Consider the following 22,287-nt stretch of genomic DNA (forward strand, 5'->3'; position numbering starts at 1 on the left):
ATATACAGAGACATATGTCTTTCTGGTGTGTCTTACATGCTGCTTTTTCTGTTACCCTATGGTTTTTGCTCAAGAGAAAGTATAATGCTTCAATAGAGTGAACCAAATTTTTCTGAAGCTCACCCGTATTACAGATCCTGCAGGCTGCTTGACTCTGGCACACAAGAATATTGTGAATGTGGAGCAATGGAATGATGCAGATTGAGAGCCAAAATAATCTTGGGTTTGTTTTAGATCCTTTAATAGCCACTTGCCATTTGCATCTGATTTAACATTTTCCTAACTAATAGACTTCTGAGAATGTAAGCTTAGTAGGCTCTAGCTTCCATCAAAGCTGAGACTTCTATGACATCCAAAACCCATGGAAAAGATTTCCCCACTTTGCTGAAGCCCACCTATCTGATGCCCCCACCAATGTATTTGGTGTCTTGATTTATGACTTTCCTTTGGTCTGGGACTATAAAAGTTCATGTAAGCTCTTTCATAGTGGAACACATCACCCAGGGTAAGTTGTATCCATGCTTCCAAGCTGTAACTGCTCTTGTGTGGCTCAGGATAATCTATTTTCTTTAAAGCAGTCATTACTTTACATGACAGTGTAGATTATTTTACATAAAACTTGTTTCCGTCTAATCCTATATGCACGTAGGTAGGAACTTGAGAGGCTTGTAGAGTTTTCAGAATGAAAAGTAACACTTTCAAAGAATATTGCATATTCCTAAACAACAAAATAAAGAACTCTAGTTATGAAAAGCATTTCCATGAGTTCTAGGAGTGAGTTCTATGGGTTGGTGGAACTTCTGGAGAAGCCTAGCGAAAGAGTTTTCTGGAACTGACATCTGATCTCAGTTTCAAAGAGTAAGCCAGCCTGTTAAACAGTCAGGCATGGCACACCAAGGAGACATCAAGGGGTGACTGTGTTGTTTCTGAATCCCAAACAAGTAAATCTTTTGCTCTGAACAAGCAGCTTTGGCCTTGCAGTATGCCATTTTCTTTAACCATTTAACGTTTACTGAGTGCCTACAAGATGCCAGGCTCTGATACTGTGGTGAAGAGGGCACCGACCACGTTCTCAAGGTGCTCATATTAAGGGGAGACATTTTAGGGTGTTCTTCCGTACAATCTTGAAAAACAGATAAATACGTCATCTAACCCCGGGAACCCTGTCTTTGGCAGGTGAAAAGCACACGTGACCTTGGACCTGCTCCCAGTCAACACTAGCTGCCCCTGCGCAACGCTGTCGGTGGCCCTGGCGGCGCGCGGCTGTGACGCACGCCCCGCCCCGACTCCCCGCTCGGCGTCCCACCCACCTTGGGCCTAATGCGCAAGCTCGGCGGCCCGCTCGCGTTCGCCTAGGGACGTGGCCTGTGGGCTCGGTGGTCAGCGCGCCTCTGCAGGCACTGCGGGCTCCGAGGCTCTGAAGGGCTCGGTCCTCCCGCGGCCGCCCCGAAGCGTGCGCTTCGCACCCTGCTCCCCAGCCGGGCGCCGCGTGAGGTGGACGGAGCCCTGCCGCGAGCTCGGGGAGGGCGAGGGAGGATGGCCTCCTCCGGCGTGGAGAAGAACAGCAAGAAGAAGACGGAGAAGAAACTCGCCGCTCGGGAAGAGGCCAAGCTGCTGGCGGGTTTCATGGGCGTCATGAATAACATGCGGAAGCAGGTACCGCCCGCGCTGCGCGGAGGCGGGCGGGGAGGGCCTGGCTAGCTGCCGCCCGCCTGCTCGCGCCAGGCGCGTGTGCCGCGGGGCTTCCGAGGCCCACTCGGCGGGGCTCCTCGGGCGGGCGGCGGCGGGGTTGGTTGTGTAAGCGCTGCCGCAGTTGTCTTTGTCAGGCGAGCAGCTTTCCATTGGAGGGCGGGCTTGCGTGCGGCGCGAGCTGGTGTGCAGCGGCCCTCGGTGCAACCCAGCCCGACGCCCCGCGGGGACAAATCGCTCCGGCCGGAGCTCGGCTGCTCTGCAGTGCGGACCCCGCACCCTGCTCCCGGGTCGCCCAGGTGCATCTGGTTGACGGAGCCTCGCTTTCCTGCTCGTTGCGAGCAGAAACAGGCGCTGGTAAACGGCGTTTTCTGAGGACGGAGAAGACCTCTTTGTTCTTTGAAAATGTGGTGTGCTCACGAAACCGCAGCGCGGCAGCGAAAGGTGGGTTGTGGATGCCGGAGAAGATTTTATTTAAGCGATGATATCTCATGTGCTGCTAAGCAAAGTCGCGTAGTTGCTTTTTGGTTCTGTGAGCTCGTTTGCGTAGCAGAGAATGCACGGGCAAGAGGTTGTGGGGGCCTTGCTGTGTGGTTGACGCTGGTCCTGTTTGACTAGAGGACAAAGCACGGTGTGAGCTTGAATAACAGAAAATCCTAATTTGTGTATCTGGTTGGGGAGGGTATTTAATTTTTGAGACAGGACCTCACTGTGTAGCCTTGGGGGTTGGGAGGCTGAACTCGCTTATGTAGACCAGGCTGGCCTCAATCTCAGAGATCCGCCTGCTTTTGCCTCCCGAGTGCTGGGATTAAAGGCTTTCACCACCGTGGTTTTGCTGTGAGTATGGACCAGAGTAGAGGAAGTTATAAGACTTTTTTTTTAATGACTAAATCAAGAACTGCTTTCTATAAAAAGCGAATGCTGACTGGGATTAAAGGCTTTCACAAACACCGTGGTTTTGCTGTGAGTATGGACCAGAGTAGAGGAAGTTATAAGATTTTTTTTTTTAATGACTAAATCAAGAACTGCTTTCTATAAAAAGCGAATGCTGGCCGTAGCATCTTGTCTTTGTTCACTAGCTCCTGGCACAGTGCGTTGATGCAGTACATGCTAAATTCTGGAACGCCCAGATCTTCCTAGCCTTTGTGCCATAACGGTGAATGACTGAATTCATTGTTTTATGTAACTAATTTTATGTATCTCTCCTCACATTAGTAACCTTTTTGTATTTACCCTACTGAAAACTTCGGATTGCTGGTGTTTTTAATCTGGTACTAGTGTTCAAACGCCTTTAAACTCTCTGGTCTCCTCCCACCCCCAAGACCATTGTCTGCGGTGGATTGCAGTCTTGTAATGCATTACCTCATTCTTAGATAGGGTGCAACTAAGCTGCAGTATCAGATGCTAACTTCCCATAGGGCGCAACTAAGTTGCAGTATCAAATGTTGTTGAGGAGGAGGGGATTGTCTGAGACTATTTTTAGTTCTTTGGTTTTAAAAATTGACCCACATTTATTTCTTAGACTTAGCTTTAGACTGTTGTGACATCTGTTTATTGTTAAAATTAGAAATACAGTCTTTAAATTACAGTTACAGAAAAATCAAGGCTATGCCACTGAATACTAAGAGGAATGTGGATACTTGATGAGTACCCAGGGAGCTCTTCCAGGAGACGAGGCTCTTTCACCATTGACTTGGATGTGTTTCAGACTCCTCCAGTAGCACTTTATCAACCTAATGAATTCCTACATCTTTTGCAAGATATATAGTTTGACTTTGTAGTTGATTACATTGTTTTATATAGTATTCTAGTTAATATCTTAACAGGAAAGATTTTACCAAGAATGATTGACAAGGCCAGTTGTTAGGGCCTGGCAGGAGCAGAAGCCAGGGGAGGAGGAATGTTTGAGTGAAGACCAATTTTATAAGTGTCCTTATTCTTTGGTAAATATTTTGAATCTCAAAATTTGAGTTATATTTTTGTTTCCATTTATAACATTTCATTGCCGATGAAGATAATGATTGGATGACAAGGGCCCTCTGCATACACCCAGAAACAGTCAAGAATTTGAAAATACTCTAAAATTAGCACACCTCAATTCCAGCCCTTACTCTACTATTAATTTGTTTTGTGGCCTTGGGTAACACAGTTGACGTCATTTCATTTATTTGTGGCTTCATGACTCCCATTTTGTGTTGCTATGACAGAATATCCAAGGATTACCAATTTTTTTTTAAAAGAGGTTTATTTAGTTCACAATTCTGGAGGTTTAAGAAATACCAACATCGGTTCAGCTTCTGATGAAGATTTCATACTACACTATGAAAACCAAAAAAAAAAAAAAAAGAGCTTTGTACAGAAGACAAGCATGCATATGAGAGTGAGAACACCCAGGACTGAAGGGCAGTGATAGCCGTACTTTATAAGCCACTCTCATATGACAATTACTTTTTTTTCCTTTTTGTCTTTTTGAGACAAGCTCTCCCTGTAACCCCAGCTGGCCTGGAACAAGATACATAGACCAGGCTGACCTCAAACTTAGAGATCCAACTGCCTCTGCCTCCCAAGTGCTGGGACTAAAGGTGTGTGCTGCAATGCCTGGCAACAGTCACTTTTAAGCAAAGATTTATTTGTAATTATGTGTATGTATGTGGGTATATGCACGTGAGTGCAGGTGCCCGAAGAGTCCAGAGGCGTCAGATCCCTCTGGAGCTACAGTTACACCCCAGACCTGGGTGCTGGGAACCCAGCTCCAGTCCTGTGCAAGAGTAGTACATGCTCTTAACTGCTGAACCATCCCACGAGTCTCTTAAGTCATTTTTTAGGAACCACATTAATCTTTTCATGATAATGGAGCCCTTAAATACCTCTCAATGTTCCACCTTTACCCCAAATTTAATTGCCAGTGTACATGAATGTCAGTATTAGTTTTAGTGAGGACCACCGAAGTAGCATAGTGGCAGGTTCTGAATATAGACGCAAAGGGAGTTCTTATGGCATCTCTTCCTGCATTCTTCTGGTCATTTCTAGTTTTTTGTTTTTTAAGTAAACTTTCTGATGAAGTATAGGATACATAAACCTGAAGTTCAGCAATTACAGAGTGAATTCATTACCAATAATAGGAATAGAACATCATGACCTGTACAGAAGAGTACCTACATGCCACCCCTCAGTTATCACTTTCCCCTGTGGTAGTCACCATTCTAATACCATGAGTTCATTTTTATAAATAAACATACATGGAGTCATGCAATACATACCCTTGTGTTTTATGTCTTTTTCTTTTCTGTGTTGCTGGGAATCAAACCCAGTGCCTTATACTTGCTAGACAAGCCCTCTATCACTGAGCTGTATGCCCAGCTCATGCTTCTGTTTCTTCAAACTAACGTTAGATTTCTGTGTGTTTTAGTTTGTAACTTACCTCGCTTGTCCTTGTGGATTTTTTAAAATACCTAACAACTTGTCCAACCTATGATTATGGACATTTGAGTTATTTCAGCTTTGGTGCTATTAAAAATAATACTGCAGCCAGGTGTGGTGGCACATGCCTTTAATCCCAGCACTTGGGAGGCAGAGGCAGGCGGATCTCGGATCTCTGTGAGTTCAAGGCCAGCCTGGTCTACATAGTGAGTTCCAGGACAGCTGGGGCTACAGGGAGACTCTGTCTCAAAAAAAATAAAATAAATAAATAAAAATAATACTGCTTTAGGACTGGAGAGATGTCTCAGCCATTAAGAACACTGACCACTCTTGCAAAAGACCCAGGTTCGAATTCCAGTGCCCACATAGCAACTAACAACCATCTGTAACTCGAGTTCCAGGGGATTCGGTGCCGTCTTCTGGCCTCTGGGCATTGCACAACACAGGCGTGCTTACATACATGCAGGCATAACACTCATACATGTTAAATAAATAAAAAGTTAAATTTTTAAAAATACTGCCTTAAACATTCTAAACATTTGTGCATGTCTTGTGGTTTGCATTTCTGTTGGGATAAACTGAGGAGAGTGTTTTTGAGTCACTCATAGAACATACCACATTGAATTTCAGCAGATAACACTCAAGTGTTTTCCAAAGTCATTGCACCACATTACACTTCTGCCTACTTGGTATTGTTGGTATTTATAACTTCAGCTTTTCTAATGAGTGGATAGTGGCATCTTATAATTAAATAGGCAGATAGGTTGCCTTTTGATTTGTTTTCCTAACTTCTTGTTTGAATTAGTTTTATTAACTGATACAGTAAGAAACCCTACAAGGCAGGATCATAATCACTGTTATTGGTATGTCATTGCTGTGCCCTTTTATGTTAATAAAAATCCCAAGTGTTTCTTTACATTTTGAGGGGCATGTCTTGAAAGCTCTTTAGATGTTACTATAGTTTATAGTTTCTCCACATTAAATGAAGTATAATTACTTAAAACCTTATGTTAAAGCTTTTACTGAGAGATCTATGAGAGAACCACAAAGCTCATTTGAGGATAGGCCTGCTGGCTAAAATGACTGTGCTTCTACACACTTTACTGCCCAAGAGTGTAGATTACTGTGTCATTATCTTTTTAAAGTTTTAAATTTAATTTTTTATATGACTGCATTTTATTTTAGTCAAATCTCTCTCCCCCTCCAACTCTTTCTGAGTCCCTCTGTAAGTCCCACTCCCACTTTAATCTACTGAGTCCAATTAGGCCCATATGGAGTGGGTGTAGGGCTGTCAGTTGAAGCATGGGCAACTTACTAGGAGTCCCACCCCTGAAGTAAACTGGCTTTCTCACCCCTGGCATCTATCAACTGCCTGTAGTTTCTCAGCTAAGAGTAGGGCCTTGTGGAACCCCTCCTCCTATGGGAACCCCCCCCCTCGAATCCATGCTGAAATATTGACTACATTGATCTTGCATAGTTCTGTGTAGGATATTGAGTTTTCATGAGTACACCTGCCTGTCATGTCCAGAAGGCACTGTTTCACAACTGTTCTTCGCATCTGTGTGTCTGTGATATGGGGTGGGGGTATGATATAGATGTCCCATTTGGAGATTAGCACTCCAGTCACTGCACTTTGATCATTGTGGTTCTCTTTGTTAACCTCCATCCACTGCCAAAAGAAGCTTCTCTGATATGGGGGCGGGGGGTCAACTTTATATAGGTATTTAGAAGGCAGTTAGATACTATATCAGTTGAGCAAAATGATAATATTAGGTTCTCCCTAGGTCTATGACCTCTAGCCACAAGTTCTTGGCTAAGGTTTTAGTACCAGGCATGAGTTCCCTCCTGTTGAAGCTGGCCTTAAATCCAATCAGACAGCTGTTGGTTAGCCCCCCCATATTAGTATTAGTTAACTTTTCTGTTGCTGTGATATACCTTGCCAAAAAGCAACTTAGGGATAAAGGGTTTATTTGGCTTATGGTTCTAGAAGGATAATAGAGTCCATCATGTCAGGGGAACTATGGCAACTGTTACGGAAAGCATGGCTGCAGCAGGAACAGAAAACTGGCCGATCACATTTTCATCTACACATTGCCATATGGTGCCGGGTAAGTTGTTAATGTAGTTCACAGGGTTTACAGCTAGGTAAGACTGTTGATAACTTTCTTCTCCCAGCAGCCGTGCTAGTACCTTGAGGCACTATGGAATCTGGCCATTAGGGAATAGGTTTCCAGTTTAGTACCAGCTTGATTTCTCTAAGTCCTATGACCAAAGTGTGTGATGTCTTTAGCAATAGAGTCTTACCCTTGAGTTCTTGTGGGCAACCAAATGTAATGGCAGTACCCTGTATTGTTTTGGGAGCTTCTTGGAAAAATAACTTGAAGTATCCCACACCTGAGACGGGGCTTTTTGTTCAATAAGCTTATGGTTTCTGGGAGGAGCATTATCTGTGGGGTAGACATTTAAGCCATTATATATAGAAATTTATTAAGTAGATTTTCAGAAAGCTTTTTCAGATATTCTTAGTGCTTTTTATCCCTTCTCCCATCCCCCGTTTTACCCTCTTATCCCTTTCCCCACATAATTCTCTCCCTACTCCCATTCCCCTTTCCCCCTTCATATTACCTGTGTTCTATCCTCCCGCAAGCTCCACCTCCCCCAACCCTCTATGGTCCCTTTGTACTTTCTGAAATACTTTCTTCCATTCTTTCATTCTAAGGTGGTGTCTATCCTAAAAGATGAGGTATGTTTCTTACAGACATGTGTGGAAGAAAACTCAAGTGTGGTACTGTAAACATAACCAAATACACATGGCTGGAAAGGTCATAGATCTTAGAGAAAACCCTGAAGACTGCCACATCCCTAGCCTAATGTAATTTCTTACTATGTGAAAAATATGTATCCTTGTATTTACAGACAAATATTCTAGTCTCTTCTCATCGAAGAAGCTTCTTTTGCACCAGAGACTATTACCAAGTACCACAACTGTTCACACATAGACATTGAATTGCCCAGGCCTAAGTGACACATCTACAACTCAACCTTTTATACCTAAAGGCTCACGAAACATAGAACAGGGGTAAAGAGGTCACTAATGAATCTCTTAATTTTCATTAATGAAGCTCCCTCATGTAACCGAGGACCAGGAACACAAAAGGTCACAAATGGCCAAAGTGTAGAGAATGAGAGTCTGCAGAATGCTGGTTCTTGGACAGGACTCCTGTATTAAGCTTCACCCACCCAGGGCTCAGGGAGCATTGTGGAAGAGGGGGCAGAAGATTGTAAGAGCCAGGGAGGAGGTACACAACCGTATGGAAATAGAGTCCTACAGGCTCCTGGGACACTGCTCATATAAACCTACAGCAGTGATGTCAGCATACACAAGTCCTGTGCAAACTCAAGCAGACAAAAACCCAGCATAGATCTTGAAATGGACAGCTGAAGAAATATTGGCAACTGATTACTGCTAGTTGAGGAAGAACTGATCTTCCTAAAGTGAGGGACTCTGCATAAGCTGACTAGACCTCAGTAGATGAACTTACAGTGAGGAAAGTCTGGGGACACTAACTTGACCCAATAGGCCTTCACACAAATGACAGGATGTATGAATTCAGTGGGGGCTATGGGAGGATGCCAATGGGGACAGCTTTAAAGATTAAGATTGATTGAGATGTTCTGTATGAAATACACAAAAATTCAATAAAAACAATTTTTTTAAAAAATCCTGTTTCCTGATCCATTCAGCCATCCTGTCTTGATTGGGAAATTGAAGCCTTTGATGTTTAATGCAGAGTCAGTGTTGGTTGCTGTCCTTTTGTTGTTTGTGCTGTTTGAGCTCTTAGTCCTGCTCTATACCCCAGCTATCATGGTGTCATTCATTTTCTTCCTGTAGCCTCTTGGTTATGCTTATTCTGCCAGTATTTTCTGTAGGACTTGTTTAGTGGACATGAATTCCTTTAGCCTGTTTTTATCATGGAACATTTTTCTCCTTCAACTATGGCAGATAATTTTGCTGGGTAAAGTAGTTTGAGTTGGTGTCTGTGGACTTTTAGAACTTGAAGTAATTGCTCCATGTTCTTCTGGCTTTTAAAGTTTCCATGGAGAAGTCAGCTGTCATTCAAATGGGCTTGCTTTTATATGTGACTTCTGTCTTGGAACTTGCAACACCCTTTCTTTGCTCTTTATGTTTAATGTTTTAAGTATAGCATAATATGGCAAATTGCTTTTCTTATCCTATTTGGTGTTCTTTGTGCCTCTTTTATCTGAGTAGGCATCTCCTTTAAGTTTGGGGGAAGTTTCTTCCATGATTCTATTGAAGTTCTGTTCTACACCTTTGATTTGGAATTATTCCTCATTTTCTATGCCCATGATTTCATTATTTCAGTCAGTTTGTATTGTCTTGGACTTCAGTTTATTCCTGTCCTCTTTAAGTTCATTCAGGTATCTGTTAGTTTCCTCCTTAAACTCCTTAAACCCTTTGAACATGCTACATGCTTTTTTTTTTTTTAATTCTTTGTGTAGAGATTCATCTGTACTGTTGTTGGGGAACATTGCTCTAGGACTGATGATCATTGAAAGGACATATTGTCTTAGTTTTTCATGTTGCTTGTGTTTTTATGATGGGACCTGGGCAGCTGGAGTTCAAGTTGTTGGTTGTGTTTAATCTGAGTTTCTAGTTTACCTGTGGGAATTCATTTCCATTTTTCTGTTATCCCCTCTTGACTGGTTTCATATCAGGTAGGAAGTGCTAGAAGCTACTTGGTATCAAAAGACACTTGGTTACTGAGAAGTCACTGAGGTCAAGGTGGCTATGTGAGTGCTTGGGTGAGGTCTGGAATAGATGGTGGGGAGGGACCAAGGTGTCTAAACACCAGGGGCCATATGAGTAATTGCTTGGGCAAGGCACTGGATGGAGCAGGTGGGATGAGGTGGGAAGGGTCAGGGCCAGGGGTATTTACCAGTAGTGCCCACAGGTGAGGCTCACTGTTGGGACTAAGTCTAGGTTGAAAAGATGCGCAGGGGATTGGGGGAGGATCTGTGGGGATTTAGGAACAGAGCCCTTCAGTACTGGTTCAGGCTGGAACTCAATCCTGGTAAAAGCAGCATGGGGAGCAGGAGAGGCTATGGAGACTTACCAACTACAACTAGGTGCATCCTAACTGCCTTTAGGATCTCTTGTGAATAAGCTACAGCATCAGCATTAAACCTTCTGTACCAGCTACTTTACAAAGTGTTTTCTCCATGTGTAGTCTCATTTAATCCCCTTGGCAATTCATATCACCTAGACCTTCCTCTTTTTAACCCTCCATTTTCCCTTTTTATGTGTGTGGCCTAGGAGCTGTCGTCTCTGTCTTCACTCTCTTTACAGTGTCATGATCTTTCCTGACCCCTCTCCTATCCTTTTTCATGTCTGTCTGTCAATATTTCAGCATTGATGATTATTTGCTTTCTTTATTCTAGGCTTCTAGGTACAAAGAAAAATTTAGTTTGGCTACTTGTTTCAGAAGGTTTGGTCCATGGTTTCTTGACCCCATACACTTGGTCAGAATGTCATGGTGGCAGAAGAATGTGGTAGAGGAAGTTATTGACTTTGTTGTACACAGGAAGAGGGAGAGAGACACATGGATATGGAGCCGGGGAGTAATAAAGCGGGAGAGAGGCTAGGGACAAGATACCCTCAAGAACTTGCCCTCAGTGGCTCATTTCCTCCAGCTAGATCCCACTTCTTAAAGTTTTCAGCACCTCCCAGAATAATGCCACTAGCCTTCTAGATGAGCTGGGGTTGGGGAGATTGGGGTATTCAAATTATAGTTTTGGGACCCTGGCCTCTAAAAGTTCATGGCTAGTTCTCATTGTTGTAGTAGTTCCAACATTGTTCAAAGTCCAAGTTCAAAGTCTCTTGGGTTCAAGACAAGCTCTTTAACAGCAAGTCCTCATAAAAATTAGAAAGTATGGCGTTGGAAAGATGGCTCAGCAGTTAAGAGCAGCTATGTGCTATGTTCTTGAGAGGACCCAGGTTCGGTTCCCAGAACCCACATGGTAGCTAACCATCCATAACTCCAATTTCAGGGAATACAGTACCCTCTTCTAGCCTCTGCAGGTATTGCACACATGTGGTGCACTTATATACGTGCAAGCAAAATTCTCATACATATCAAATAAAAATTTTAAAACATTTTTTGAAAGATGCAACAAAAAATAAAACAACAACAAAACAAAGTTAAATACTCTTAAGATATGAAGACACTGAATAAGCACTGTCATTCCAAAAGGGAAGAGTTGGGGACTAAAAAGGAAAGATTGGGCCAAAGCAAGACTGAAACTTTAACAGAACAAATGTTAACTTGTCCAGTATCCAGGACATATTGTGACTTGGGCTGCATCAAATAGAGGCACCCTGGCCCCTGTGGCCTGTCTTTTGAGCTGTGGCTCTGCTTGCTTCCTGTGATCTTCCTCAGCATATGTTCCAACTTCATGGAATCTAATGTCTGGGGTCTCTGTTGCAACTTAGTGTTTGCCTTCCTAATTTCCACGAGCCACATGCCTCAAAAAACCAGCATTACAACAGCACCAGGTTCTACCATCAGCTCAAGTGGTAGCCTGGCCCCCATTGATTATAGATAGCTCCAGTAACCTCTGAGTACCTGGGTGCTTGAGCACAATGAAATGAATCTTGGGGAAACCAACCTCCTAGGCAGCCCTATTGTGGCAGGGTGTCCTGGGAGGTGCACTTGTCTCAAGAGAAAGTCTTTAGATGAATTTATAATTTATACCCTGAGCAATGTCTGGGCCAATTCCTGAGGTTACCTTAAGGCATCTTTTCTGTTGTTTCAATACAAAGTACGTAGTTTCTTTTTAATATCTCTAACTTTCAGAAACTATGCCTCCTTAGCCTCAACTTTACACAGGCTTTGTTGACTAAATTGCAAGTCTTTCCACTTTATTTTCATTATAAAACTAGCTAAAAGTAGTCAGCAGTAGCCATTCCACAGCCTGAATGCTGGGCTGCCTTAAAACCTCGGCCACATTAAATTCAGTTTCCTCTAAGATCTCAAGACATGGACACTTCTAGCATGAACAGAATCCTTGTTCCCATCCTAAACCTCTGTGTTTCTGTTAGCATTCTGCTCTCTCTAGCCCACATCTCCAGTCTCTTCCAGATTCTTTCGTACACCAGTTCTGAAGGCGTCTGAAACATGTGGTTAGGTTTAGTGACAGCAGTGATCCCATATCCCTGGTCTCTGGTACCAATTTTCCGTGTTCTCTCCCCCCGCCCCCCCCCCATAGCTGTGACAAAATACCTACCTGAACAAAGCAAATTAAAGGAGTGAAGACTTACTTGGGCTCAGGGCTTGAGAGGGCTCAGTCAGTGGATGGTTGGCCTCCTGCACTGGGTAGAACATGACAGTGGGAACATGTGGCACAGAAGGCACATCACCTTTTTGTAGACAGGACACAGACAAGGGCCATGATACTTAAAGACCTGTGGCCTACTACTTCTACAGAGGCCATATTTCTTTCTTTCTTTCTTTCTTTCTTTCTTTCTCTCTCTCTCTCTCTCTTTCTTTCTTTCTTTCTTTCTTTCTTTTGGGGGGGCGTCTTTTTTGAGACAGGGTCTCTCTGTAGCCCCAACTGGCCTGGAACTCTGCAACTCACTACATAGACCAGGCTGGCCTTGAACTCCCAAGTGCTGAAATTAAAGGCATGCACCACCACACCCAGCTCGGAGGCCATATTTCTAAAGTTTCCAACACCTCCTAAAATATTGGCACTATTCAGGGGCCAAGGCTTTATTTTTGAGGCATACTTTATATCAAAACTGTAATGCGGGGGCTTTGACTTCTCTGATGGTAGCCTTTTCTGAAAAGTTACTTTCTTGTTAAGTATCTTTTAACTTTTAACCACTGAGCCATCTCTCTAACTCCATGTCTCTAGTTTTTAATCAAGACAGCAAAAAAAAAAAATAGCTACTCATTCTTTTTAAAAATTTCTTTAAACTTATTTTTATGTGAATGGGTGTTTTGCCTGCATTTATGTAAGTCACCCCCCCGCCCCATGTATGCCCTCAGAAGAGGACATTGAATCCCCTGAAACTGGAGTTACAGATGGTTGTTGGCTGCCATGTGGGTGCTGGGAGCAAGAACAGGTCGTGTGCAAGAGCAGCCAGTGCTCTTAACCACTGAGCCATCTCTCCAGCCCCAGCTACTCATTCTTAGTCTTAACATTCACCTCTTAATACTGTAACCTCTTTTCTTATTGTTAAACCCCTAAAGTTGAGTAAGTTCTCTGCCTTTTTTTTAACTGAACCATTTTTTTATTGCCCTATTTCAATCTGACTTCCTAACTTACTCATTCAAATGGATATTTACTGAGTGCCTACTATGCATTTTGTAGATTTTAGGATTACAACAAATAAGCAAAACCTGTCAGGTTTATCCTTATGCAATCTATATAGTCCAGCAGGAGCACGAGACATTCATTAGTCAAGCAGCTACACAGGCAAATGTAAAATTGCAGTAGTGGTAGGTATTAAGGAGTGGAATGTAGTATAATGAGGATGAATCAATGGGCAATTTAACCATAAGAAAGTTTCCTTAAGAAGTGGCAGTGGAGAACTAACAGAGTTTCCTAGGCACAAAAGAGGAAGAGCCTCTCAGGTACTGGGAACAATGTGCATATACTGGAGGCCTAGCTTACTATAGGCCAGCCAGCTCAGGGCATTGGATAAAAAGCCAATTTGACTAGAACACAGAACATGAGGAATGAGTATGGTGCAGGATCAAACTGGTGAAGTAGCTAGAGGCTTCCTGGGTGCTGCTTTGTGAGTTAAAGGAAGTTTGCCCCCTTTCTAAAACCTGGTGGTTGTTTTGGGGGGAGGGGAAGGGCAGGGATGTCTGTCTGCTCTGTAATAAGTGAATTAAGAGAGTGGTTGCTGGCAGACCAAATAGGAAGTACCTGTGTCCATTGAGACCTGATGGTTCTTTGGACTGAAGTGGTAACAGCACCAGGGTAAATGACTTCCATATGTGGTTTCAATTCCAGTCAAATAAGTGGTTATGATAACTAAATTAAGGTAACTTAAAACAGAACTTGATCTCTCAATTGTTAGCTATTTTGTTGCTGTTGAGATGCTGGTAGTTGATTGGATTCTGAGGGATTCAATACAAAGTGTCACTTACGACCAATAGCATTCTAAAGTGCATAAGTAGCTGGATGAGGGTTAAAGTTTTGGAGCAAGGTTTCTAATTGGTATTTTTAGATGTGTTCAGCTTGGGCTGTCAGTAGGACTTTACAATGAGTTGGCAGGTCTGGGTGGTTAAGGGTTAGAAATGAATGTGAATTTTCTTTCTACAGAAGATAACTTCTTCATTGAAGCTGTGTCGAGCTAAGAGTCTAGGTTGCAGGTTAAGGAATGGCCAGAAGAGCAGGGATAAAAGAATGAAAAATCAGGGAAGAAATTGTTTCAGAAGGAGGACTGCAAATTTTGAAGCCAGTGAGAGGTCAGAATAAAGTTGATAGGATATAGCAACACATGTTTGTGGGCTGTCGTAAGAGTTATTTTGATGGAGAGACAGATGGGAATCAGATTACTGTAAGCTGGAGTAAGTAAGAGATGAGAAAATGGAGACAGCTGGTCTCAATTTTGGCCCTGAAGGGAGTGGAGTGAAGGAGTCAAATGAAGGTTGCTTGGCTTTATTGAACGGGAGGGAAATCAATCTATTTAAAAACAAATTGCAAACTGGGTATAGTGGTTTGTGCCTATAATCTTAGCGCATGGAAGGATTGCCCATAAATTGGACACTAGCCTGGGCTGCATACCTACAGAGTAATAGACACCCTGTTGTGATAAATAAAAACCAAATAAAAGTAAACAAAACACAGCAACAAAATAGGAAGAGATTGCCGATATGAAGGACAGAATGGATAATTAATAATTCCTGATAGGAAATCCAAAGTAATCATGATATATCTCAGAGATGAGGCAACTCTTTTTTCCTAGTATATGAGAAAGAGCAAAGGATTGATAGATGTGCTTGGACTCAGAAGGATGGAGGTGTGTCTATCTAGAGACTTGTTTTCTCAAAAAGAGGCACTGGGAACACCTGCTAAAATGGAAGAGGAAGCTGAAGGTTTAAGTAGTATTTGTAGATGGTATGGTGGCTAGCAATGCTTCTGAAGGTTCTTTAGATATTGCTATAATGAATATTTACCTTTAAATGGCCTTAAAAGCCCTGTCTTGTCTGATCTCAACCTGTCTTTTCAATCATGTCTCATATAACTCTTGTTTTAGCCATTGTACTCCAGCCTCCTATGTTCAAGAACCAAATGTGTTATAGTGCCTGAAACACTCTTTACCCTCCTACTTGCTCATGCTTCTGTCCTTTCCTTAAATGCCACTTCCTCCCTGAATGCCAACTTAGGATATTCTGTTCCTTTCCTTGTGCACTTAGCATTTCTCTGTAAATGCAGGAGTCACTTTTCAGTTTATTGTATCTTTGCTACCATGCTTTTGGCTCTGTAAAAGTACTGTCACTCTACCAACACAATTCTGAGAAATGGTGGCCTACACCAAGAAATAAGGAGGGCCTTGCCTTCCTTGTCAGATCCAAGAAGATATGTGGGGGATCAACTGATCTATAGAAGGGGGCTGGAGAGATGACTCAGTGATTAAGAACTCTGAACTCTTACAGAGGACCTGAGTTCAGTTCCCAGAGCTCACATCAGGTTGCTTACAACTACCTATAACGCCAGCTCCAGGGAGATCCAGTACCTTTGGCCTCTGCAGGCACCAGTACTAATATGCTATACCCCAACACAGACACACACGTACACATAATTTTAAAAGTAAATCTTTTAAAAAATCCATAGAATACTCTTCTAGCAACGTAGCCAGGACTGTCACTTGAGTCCTAATCACATCTTACTCTTAGAATAGAGCAGCAGCTTTTCTCTTGATGGCCAGGTCAGCTCCTAGCTAAATGAAACGGGGTTTTTTTGTTTTGTTTTTCCTGAAGAGGAAGTAAAATGAGGAAGTAAGGTGGTCTCAATGGTTGAGGTCAGTCTAAACTGTCCTTCTGTCCTTTTTTTTTTTTTTCATTATTTGACACAGGTTTTCCCTATAGCCCCAGCCAGCCCAGAACTCAAAGTGTAGACCCAGCTGGCTTCAATCTCCCAGAGATCTACCTGCCTCTGCCTCCCAAGTGCAGAGATAAAAGACATGCGCCACCATGCCCAGCTCTAAACTTTCAGTTCTGTGGAAGTATTTTTATGTCACTTGCTAAATCGTTTCTCTTGTGGATCCCCAAATATATAAACTAACAGAATTCACTAGCAGGCCAGTTGTTGAGATTCAAAACTTTTTTTAAAGATTTAATTTTTATTTTTATTTTGCATGTATGAGTGTATTGCCTGCATGTGTATAAGCGCACCCATGTCGTACAGTGCCCTTGGAGGTCAGAAGAGGGCATCAGATCCCCTGGAACTGGAGTTACAGACAGTTGCTACTGCCATGTGGGTGCCCCCCATACAAATATTTAAACACTTGGTCACCAGTTGGTGGCACTGTTTGCAGAGGTTTAGGAGGGGCAGTTGTGCTGGAGGAAGTATGTCACTGGGAGCAGGCTTTGAGAGTTCATAACCTGGTCCCCTTCCAGTTTCTCTGCTTGACGATGTGAGCTTTCAGCTTCCTGCTCCACTACCATGCCTATCATGGTAGACTCAATCATCTAGAACTGTAAGCCAAAATAATCTTTTCCTTCTATAAGTTGCTTTTGGTTTTAGTGTTTATCACAGCAGCAAAAATAACCAGAACAGTTACTTTGATAAAACACTGACCAAAAGCAACTTGGGGGAGGAAAGTGTTTATTTGGCTTACAGCTCATGGTCCATCATCAAGGGAAGCCAAGGCAGTAACTAAAGCAGAGACCATAGAGGAATGCTGTTTGCTGGCTTCTTTGGCCTGCTTTCTTACATAAGTTAGGACCACCTGACCAGGGGTGGTACTGCCCACAGTGGGCTGGGCCCTCCCACATCTCAATCAAGAAAATGCTTCACAGACATGCCCACAAGCCAGTCTAATACAGGAAATTCCCCAGTTGAGGGTCCCTCTTTCCAGGTGTCTCAAGTTGATAACTGAAGTTACCCAGCACAGTTAACCCAATGTCTACTTAATACACATTATTAAACCATAAACTTTGCATTTCTTGTCTTCAAGGTCTCATGTTAATATCATAATATAAAGCAGTACAACTTTAAAAGTCCCACAGTTGTAAAAATGGAAATACTTTAAAATTTTAAAGTCTCTTCAGAAAGTCTCTTAGCTTTGGGCTCCTGTAAAATCCAAAACAAGTTTAAATACTGTCTTATTTCAAGAGGGAAGAACCAGGCCACACTTACGCAAAACCAAAGCCAACAGTGCAGCTTAGTGTTTATCATCTGAGATTCACTCATGATCTTCTGGGCTCCAGAAGGCTTGGGCAGCTCCACTTCTCCAGCTCTGCTGTCCACAACACACAAAGCTTGTCTCATAGGCTGAAACCAGCTCCATTCCATGCCTCTCACTGTCCTTGGTGGTTGTCCCAAGGTCCTGCCATCTCCAATATGCTGGGGTCTCTACTTCAGCTGAGGCTATACCTTCACCAATGCCTCTCTTGGCCTCTCAGGGTGCAAAGCCTCAAGTTTCTCTCCATGACCTCCTTAATCCTGTGGAGGTCTTCACTGCAGCTGAGGTTGTACCTTCACCAATGCCTTTTCCTGGCCTCTCACGTCAGTCTCTCCATGACCCCTTCAGTTCTGCAACTTTCATGCTGCCAAAACAAGTACCATGTAGGAGACTTTTACACATTACCAAGTTCAACTTCCAGCTTGAGATGCAACCTTGGTTCCCCTGGACCACAACTTCTGTGTATTGGACCCTGAGCATATACACTGCCAATGGTGCTGATCTCTTCTTAATCACAGCCGATTTTTCAGCTGTAGCTGAGCAGGGTCCATTGTCCTAGTGAAGCACAGAGTTTCCTTCCACAAATTTTTAATTCAAATGTATCACAGGAACAACGCAACAGAGTCTTTGTGTCCCTTTACTTCACAAGCCGGGCCTCTGCCATCTCTATTTCTCTCAGCATTGTCTTTCAGGTCCCCACAGAAAACTTCACTAAGCTCCAGCCCAAAGTTCCAAGCACTTCCACAATCCTCCCTAAAAAGAACATGAACTATCCTGCTGTCTGATACCACCTGTCACAGAAATGTCCTACCTACATTGCACTGGGCCCTCCCACATCACTCAGCAACCAAAAACAATGCCGCACAGACATGCTCACAGGCCAATCCAATACAAGAAGTTACCCATTTGAGGGTCCCTCTTCTCAGGTGTGTCAAGCTGAAGCTATCCAGCACAGTAACTAATACATTTACGATATATGTTCTCCCTCTGAATTAAAATTATAGGCAATTGAATCCTAAATGTCAGTTCTTCCTGTTTTCTTACACTCTTCAGTCTCCTAACCAGGAGGCAACTTGCATAAGTGTTTGGGTACTGACAGGATGAATCTCTCTAGTTTCAGGGTGATGGATGCCACACTTTTAATGTCAGGGATTCCTGTGATGATTACAAACAGCACAGCATCATCTCTGCTTTACAAACGTGAAAAGATAGAAGCAGATTTCCCATCTGTACACCATGTTGTGCAGATGAGAACAGGTTAATACATAGTCATCCACATTATTGTTCCCTGCCAAAAACAGAACATAAACTTTTGTTGGTGGGGAACAGAGAATTTTCAAATAAAAGACTAGAGAAGAAAATCTCAGCTTTGGCTTTGACAAATTGCTATCTCTTTTGGCTATCTGGTCTTCAGAGTGTCAGACAAAACTACTGGAGGAATCATCCCATAAGAGGCTAACAGGGGAGCTATTTGTCACCTAAAGAAGAGATTTTATCTATGCATATTACTACTTCTTTGGCATATGACATATTCATTTTCTTAGGTACAGTGTTAAAAATTTGCCAAAGTGGTGGAATCAGCCACCAGGTCCTCTAGAGTTTCTTTCCCTGTTGTCCATCTTGCATATTTAGGGTGTAATGTTTTTATGCATATGAGTGTATTACCTGTGTGTATGTAAGTGCACCTATGTCATGCAGTGCCTGTGGAGGTCAGAAGAGGGCATCAGGTCCCCTGGAACTGGAGTTGCAGATGGCTGTTAGCTGCCATGTGGGTGCTGGGAATTGAACCCAGGTCCTCTGCAAGAGCAACCAGTGCTCTTAATTGCTGAGCTACCTTTCCAGCTCCCTTAATTTTTTTTTTCAGGGAAAATGTACTTATTTGCAATACAGTCAAATGGAGAAAAAGAGGTGCCTAATCACCTGCCAAGCACACATGCATGCACGCACACAATTTGCCAGTGGCTGTCTTATAGTCTATAAAAAGCAAATACAGAGGCTAGACTAGGTAAATTTATATGGTGATACAGGTGACCATACCCCCCCCCCCTCACACACACACACACACACACACACACACATACATACTTTGACAGTGACCGTCTTACAGTTTATTTTTAAAACACATTCAATATAAAGGCTAGATCATGGGTAAATTTATGTGGTGATGCAGGTGACCGTGATATACACACACACGCACACACACTTACAATTTATTTTTAAAAATCATTAAATTTAGGGGCTGGAAAGATGGCTCAGTAGTTAAGAACACTGGTCATTATTGCAGAAGACCCGGATTCGAATCCCAGCACCCACATGGCAGCTAACAACTGTCCGTAACTCCAGTTCCAGGGGATCTGACAGCCTCGTCTGTCCTCCATGGGCATTGCACGACACAGGTGCACTTACACATGCAGGCAATACACACACATAAAATAAAAATAATAAATAGAATATTTTTTTTAAAAAGCATTAAATTTAGAACCTAGATTTAGATCATAGTTACATTTATGAGGTGATACAGGTGACTTGGGCCTCCACTGTTACAAAATCAGTTCTTATTTAAGACTGGGTAGAAAAAATGAAGACTTCAAAATCACTTGTTTTTGAAAGAGAAAGAGTCTCACAGTTTTTTGGACTGTAAGAGTCCCAGAAGTTCTGAAAGAGTTCTTTTTATGCCTTTAACAGTAGAAACATTTTCATTATAAACCTTTTATATATCTCTTTGGGGATCACCTTCAAGTTTTGATTCCTATATGCCTCTTAAACATACTAATTTGGCAAATGAAGGAAGTTTTTTTATTGTTTTTGGTTTTGTTTTTGGTCTTTTTGTGACTGGGTTTCCCTGTAGCCCCAGCTGACCTGGAACTCACTATGTAGACTAGGCTAACCTTGAACTCACAGAGATGTACCTGCCTCTGCCTTCCTGAGAGGAGTCTTTTTTTCACTTCCATGTGTCAAAGCTGGAGAATGACCTGTAATGTAACAGATTACTTTAAGGCCTTTGGTTCCATGTGGACCAGTATTACCATTGGAGAGCACCTTTTTTTTTTTTTTAAGCTGAATTTTAATTTGATTAAAGGAAAATTATTTTTAAATACTTACAGAGGATATCATTTTTTTTTACAATCAGACATCAAAGTCCTACATTTCTTATAAACATCAATCAGATCTAGCATATTACTTGCTTCAAAAAATCATTATAAGTCTTCTTAATGTCTTCATGGTAGTCATCCACTTTCATATTTTCAATGGGCAAGTTCAGTTTCTCATGTTGTAAGTATTTCCATGTCAGTAAGCCATGTCAGACTCTAAATTATCCATTTTGCTGTTTGTTGTTTTTCTGCAAAGCTGCAGGGCCAGAAGCATGGAGTCTGTACCACAGAGAGTCGTTCTTTCAGAGTTGCAAAGAGCATGCCTATTCCTTCTGAACTCTTTAATCATATCCAAGACAGATGTCTGATTAAACACAGTCATTTCCCTGGCACAGAGACCCAGGAGGTGCAGACAGCGGGTAGGAGCCCAGTTGCCTAGGGAACCCTTTAAAACCTTGCCCTTCTTCAATACTTAAGTTTTCCAGGCTTTACAAATTGAGGAGCAAGCAGACATGTTCTGATGTTTGTGACAAAATGGGCTATGCCTAACCCCAGCTGACTTGATGGCCTAAGTTGGTTTTTTCTTTCAACATATAAAACACATAACTGAGATAAGAACACCTTCCTTCTTTTCATTTGATTTTGGGCCCAGATGTTTGTGCTTGTTGATGTGGTCGTTTTTCCAGTGCTTTTTTAAAATTGAGTTTTCACAATGGATATAATTAGAGGTCTGTGTTTAGGATTGATGAGTTCTTGCCAGCCCTCATTATTTGGAATATTTGACCTGAGACACTCCTTTTAGAGTCTTTATTTCTACAAATCCCTAGATAGGCTCCACCATAGTATGCACCACTGCGGTCTTCCTGTTATCACCTTGAAATTTACTTAATGCAGGGAAGATTGTTTCTTTTTTAAAACCTGTCTGAGCTATGTAGCCACCTATTATAGTTGTCTTAGTCTTTAAAGGAAGATCTCTAACCTGAAGAAAAAAATTTTCTTTAGCTGTAAGAGCAATCTTACAAAATTTTCCTAGATACAGGCTCTGTTTCTGAGAGAACTAGTTTACTGCTGAATTTTTACTTTTTTCTCTTTGGTCCATAATGCTGTCCTTTTCCTTGAACAAGGAACAACAGAAATAGCTCCTCCGTCCCCTTAGTCCTATCATTATATCAAAATGTGTTTTCTTTACCTCCCGAAGCTGTTTGGTCTGCCTTGTCATGTTTCCTTTAAGGAAGGAAACTTTTTCTCTAGTGTAATCTCTTTTCTGTTTTCTTTCACTTTTTTACTTGTGTTATTTAGAATATGTATTTAAATGCAGTCCTATTTTTCTTTGCTTTTCGGAATATGATTCCTAGAGAGGGCTTTAAAAGATTTTTTTAAATATTTTATTTATTTTATGTGTATGAGTGTATTGCCTGCATGTATGTGAATGTACCCGTGTCATGCAGTGCCATGGAGGTCAGAAGAGGGCTTCGGATTCCCCCCGGAACTGGAGTTAAAGATGGTTCGTAGCTGTCATGTGGATGCTGGGAATCGAACCCAGGTCCTCTGCAAGAGCAGTCAGTGCTCTTAACCGCTGAGCCATCTCTCCAGCCCGTAAAAGATTTTTTTTTAAGTCTTCGTGTTTATGATGGCTTTATTGAG

General features: G+C 42.3%; 1 protein-coding gene and 1 pseudogene across 2 annotated transcripts in view; one reads left to right on the forward strand and one right to left on the reverse strand.

Moving 5' to 3' along the window:
- The first annotated feature begins 1,304 nt into the window (after window positions 1-1,304).
- Klhl7 (kelch like family member 7) overlaps window positions 1,305-22,287 on the forward strand; it is a 73,322-nt gene continuing 52,339 nt past the window's right edge. Inside the window, exon 1 of one of the 2 annotated variants that reach the window (XM_008841461.3) lies at window positions 1,305-1,656. In XM_008841461.3, coding sequence (XP_008839683.1) covers window positions 1,537-1,656 — 120 coding nt within the window. In that variant the 5' untranslated portion in view covers window positions 1,305-1,536. Of the gene's footprint in view, window positions 1,657-1,718; window positions 2,134-22,287 lie in introns of those variants that run through there. The other variant, XM_008841462.3, reaches the window with a different exon arrangement.
- LOC108491245 lies at window positions 2,179-21,025 on the reverse strand (annotated as a pseudogene).

The sequence above is a fragment of the Nannospalax galili genome, unplaced genomic scaffold (genome assembly GCF_000622305.1).
Source record: "Nannospalax galili isolate Female #2095 unplaced genomic scaffold, S.galili_v1.0 scaffold158, whole genome shotgun sequence".
Taxonomy (NCBI): domain Eukaryota; kingdom Metazoa; phylum Chordata; class Mammalia; order Rodentia; family Spalacidae; genus Nannospalax; species Nannospalax galili.